This window comes from Colobus angolensis, unplaced genomic scaffold (assembly GCF_000951035.1).
Source record: "Colobus angolensis palliatus isolate OR3802 unplaced genomic scaffold, Cang.pa_1.0 Scaffold43, whole genome shotgun sequence".
NCBI lineage: Eukaryota > Metazoa > Chordata > Mammalia > Primates > Cercopithecidae > Colobus > Colobus angolensis.
In genome coordinates this window covers 370605-373198 of record NW_012117710.1, presented here as the reverse complement: position 1 = coordinate 373198, position 2594 = coordinate 370605, and the positions used below count along the sequence as shown (strand labels likewise).

The 2594-nt window shown below is 59.3% G+C and overlaps 1 protein-coding gene across 1 annotated transcript in view; it reads right to left on the bottom strand.

Moving 5' to 3' along the window:
* The window catches only part of FAM20C (family with sequence similarity 20, member C), a 233187-nt gene that overhangs the window by 46204 nt on the left and 184389 nt on the right, over positions 1-2594 (bottom strand). Inside the window, exon 3 of the mRNA XM_011956990.1 lies at positions 2285-2363. Within this exon, the coding sequence (XP_011812380.1) occupies positions 2285-2363 (79 nt within the window). The remainder of the gene's footprint in view (positions 1-2284; positions 2364-2594) is intronic.

The window sequence follows — 2594 nt, the reverse complement described above, 5'->3', positions numbered from 1 at the left end:
GGGGAGGTTGGGGGAGGCTGGGAGGAGGCCCCGGGGAGGCTGACAGGGGAGGAGGAAGGGAGAAGGCTGGGGGAGGTGGAGGGTAGGTCGGGCACCCTGGGCTTAAGGGGACACTGGATTCTGGTCTCTACTTTCCTTCTCCAAACCCCAGTTCCCTCAGTGATGGGAATGGCCGTAAACGCCACATCCTACAACCCACAGGGCCACGTGAGGATGGACGAACATAAAGGCTTCTGTATATAAGCCCCAAGCACAGGCTGGGCCCACAGCTGCCAAGTGCCCGAGACGCTGGTTACTGCGGGGCCTGGCGCAGAGCAGCGGCCCCACAAATGTCACTGTTTTGCCGCCAGCCACAGCTGGACTTTCCACCTCCTCAGAGATGAGAAATGGGGCCTCAGGGATTCACGCAGACCATGAAATAGGGGCCAGACAAGCCGGCGCCCGCAACACTCCTCTCTGTGACCGGAGCACAGCACCCCGAGGTCCCGTAGCTCAGGGTGACGGGGCCACCCCTCCAGCCTAGAGACATCTGCCAGGCTGGAAAACGCACCCACAGGTGGGCGCCATGCCTGCGGCTCGAGCCAGCTCAAGGGAGATGAAGACGCCGGACGCCGCCATTCAGCGGCTGTTCCGCTCCCGTTACCGCCAAGGGAGGGTCCACCCAGCAGCAGCCACCCAGGCTCCGTTGTCTCCTGCCCACCCCCCACTCCACACCACGGCACCCTGAAAGGAGGGGTCTTCAAACAGCTCCTTCGCGTAACCCAGGAGACCCTCAGGTCTCCGGGCGACGCCGTCTCTCCCAGCTGAGCCTCCTCAACGGGATCAGAGGCCACGAGAGGCCCAAGGAGGCTGTTTCATATCCACGCACAGAAACAGCGAAGGAAGAGCCTATGATCTCAGGCCCCATGCTGGGCTGGCCGTGAGACCCGTGGGGGCAGCGGGTCAGTTCCCACGTGTTCATCCCACCCCTGGCAGCAGCCCTTAGCTTCAGGCCCTGAGCTCCGATGGCCTCTGTGTAATTTTGGTGAACGGCTGCTCCTCGGCCCTGGGTGAGCGGGGATGCCCTTGGTCCCGGGCTCGGGCACAGGACTGTGACTCACCCACCAGCTCCAGGCGGCCCCGGGTCTGAGGCCAGACTTGTGGGTCTTGGGGGAAGCCCGGAGCAGGGCCACCTCCCTCTGAGTCCCTCCAGAACCTCTGTCCAGAGAAATGAGGGGCCCAGAAACCAAGCCCAACTGCAAACAGCTGCCTCCAGCCACAACTTGCAAGCAGGCAGCTCTATTTTGTTTGACCTGCAAAGTATATTACGAGCTTCTGAATTAGTTACTACCAAGATTAAACAATTTTTAAAAATCCGTATTTCTAGCTTCTCTGGAAAGTTAGAAATCAGGCCAGATGGCCAAGGTCCGGTGAGCCGACAGGCCGCTGACCCCTTCCTGCGGGACGCACACCCCTCGGCCTGCCACAGGCCCCGCCCAGCCCAGCAGCCTCCCTGGCATGACTTGCGTGTCCCTCAGGGCATTTGTGCCTGAAACACAGCAAATCTCTCTTGCCAGTGCATAAATGGCCTCGTCTGGGACTAACAGAAGATCGCAGGACAACCTTGGCCCACCAGAGGTAGCAAGCCCAAGACCCACACCGTAGCCACTTCGCTGAACCTGCTGGGGTGGCCAGAGGTCCAAACTCCCCTCACCACGAGGTGTCACGTGCCACGGAGCGCTGTGGTACTGGTTTTGGTGACACGGTTTCTATTTTATCCAGAACAGGGCACACTGTTCACTGGACCACATCCAGCCCATTTTGTTGCATAAATGAAGACTTATTAGAACTCGGCCTCCCCCATCGCCACGGACTGCGTCTGGCTGCTCGGGGGCTAGGAACACCCTCTGAATACTGGGGAGAGACCGTGCACCTGCAAAGCCTGAAATAGCTGCGTCCGGCCCTTTGTAGGAAAGGTGTACGGGCTGCAGAGGCGTGCTGGGAAGGTGCGGACATCACCCCGTTCAGAGAGGCATTCTTTGGTGTTCACATTCCAGGTTACTTGTTTAAAATACAAATGCTTATTCTCACAGGGTAAGAATAACCAGCAGTAGGTTTTCAGTCCTATAAAAAGGGATGAGGTGGGGAGGCCATGGGAGAGCAGAGAAAATGAGGCCACCTCTGTTGCTCGTTTGCCACGATGGGGAGAGTGGAGAGTGGTCACCCACAGTCCCCCAAAACACCCTGGGAGAAGACACGGCCCCCCCCCCCAGCAGGAGCCCGGCCCACAGGCCTCGGCACTTACTTCATGGGTTTGAACAGCACTTGCCCGTAATTCTGGAAGGTCATGATGAGCTTCAGCTGCGTGCCCCCCGACTTCATGGCTGCAGGAAGGAGGGAGAGAAACAGGGTCACTCTCTGGCCTCACGCCCCTTCTCCTGGGCGGATGAGGGCTCTTGGCTGCAGTCCACACACACAGGCCAGCCAGGTCCTCTGGGCGTGGTCCAGGCGTCCCATTCTGCCTGGGAAGTTTGAGTTTCTGCAGTGAAGCTCTCACCTGGCTGATGGATTCCCTGCCTGATATTCAGGGTTAAGCAATGGGGCAGATCTCTCCA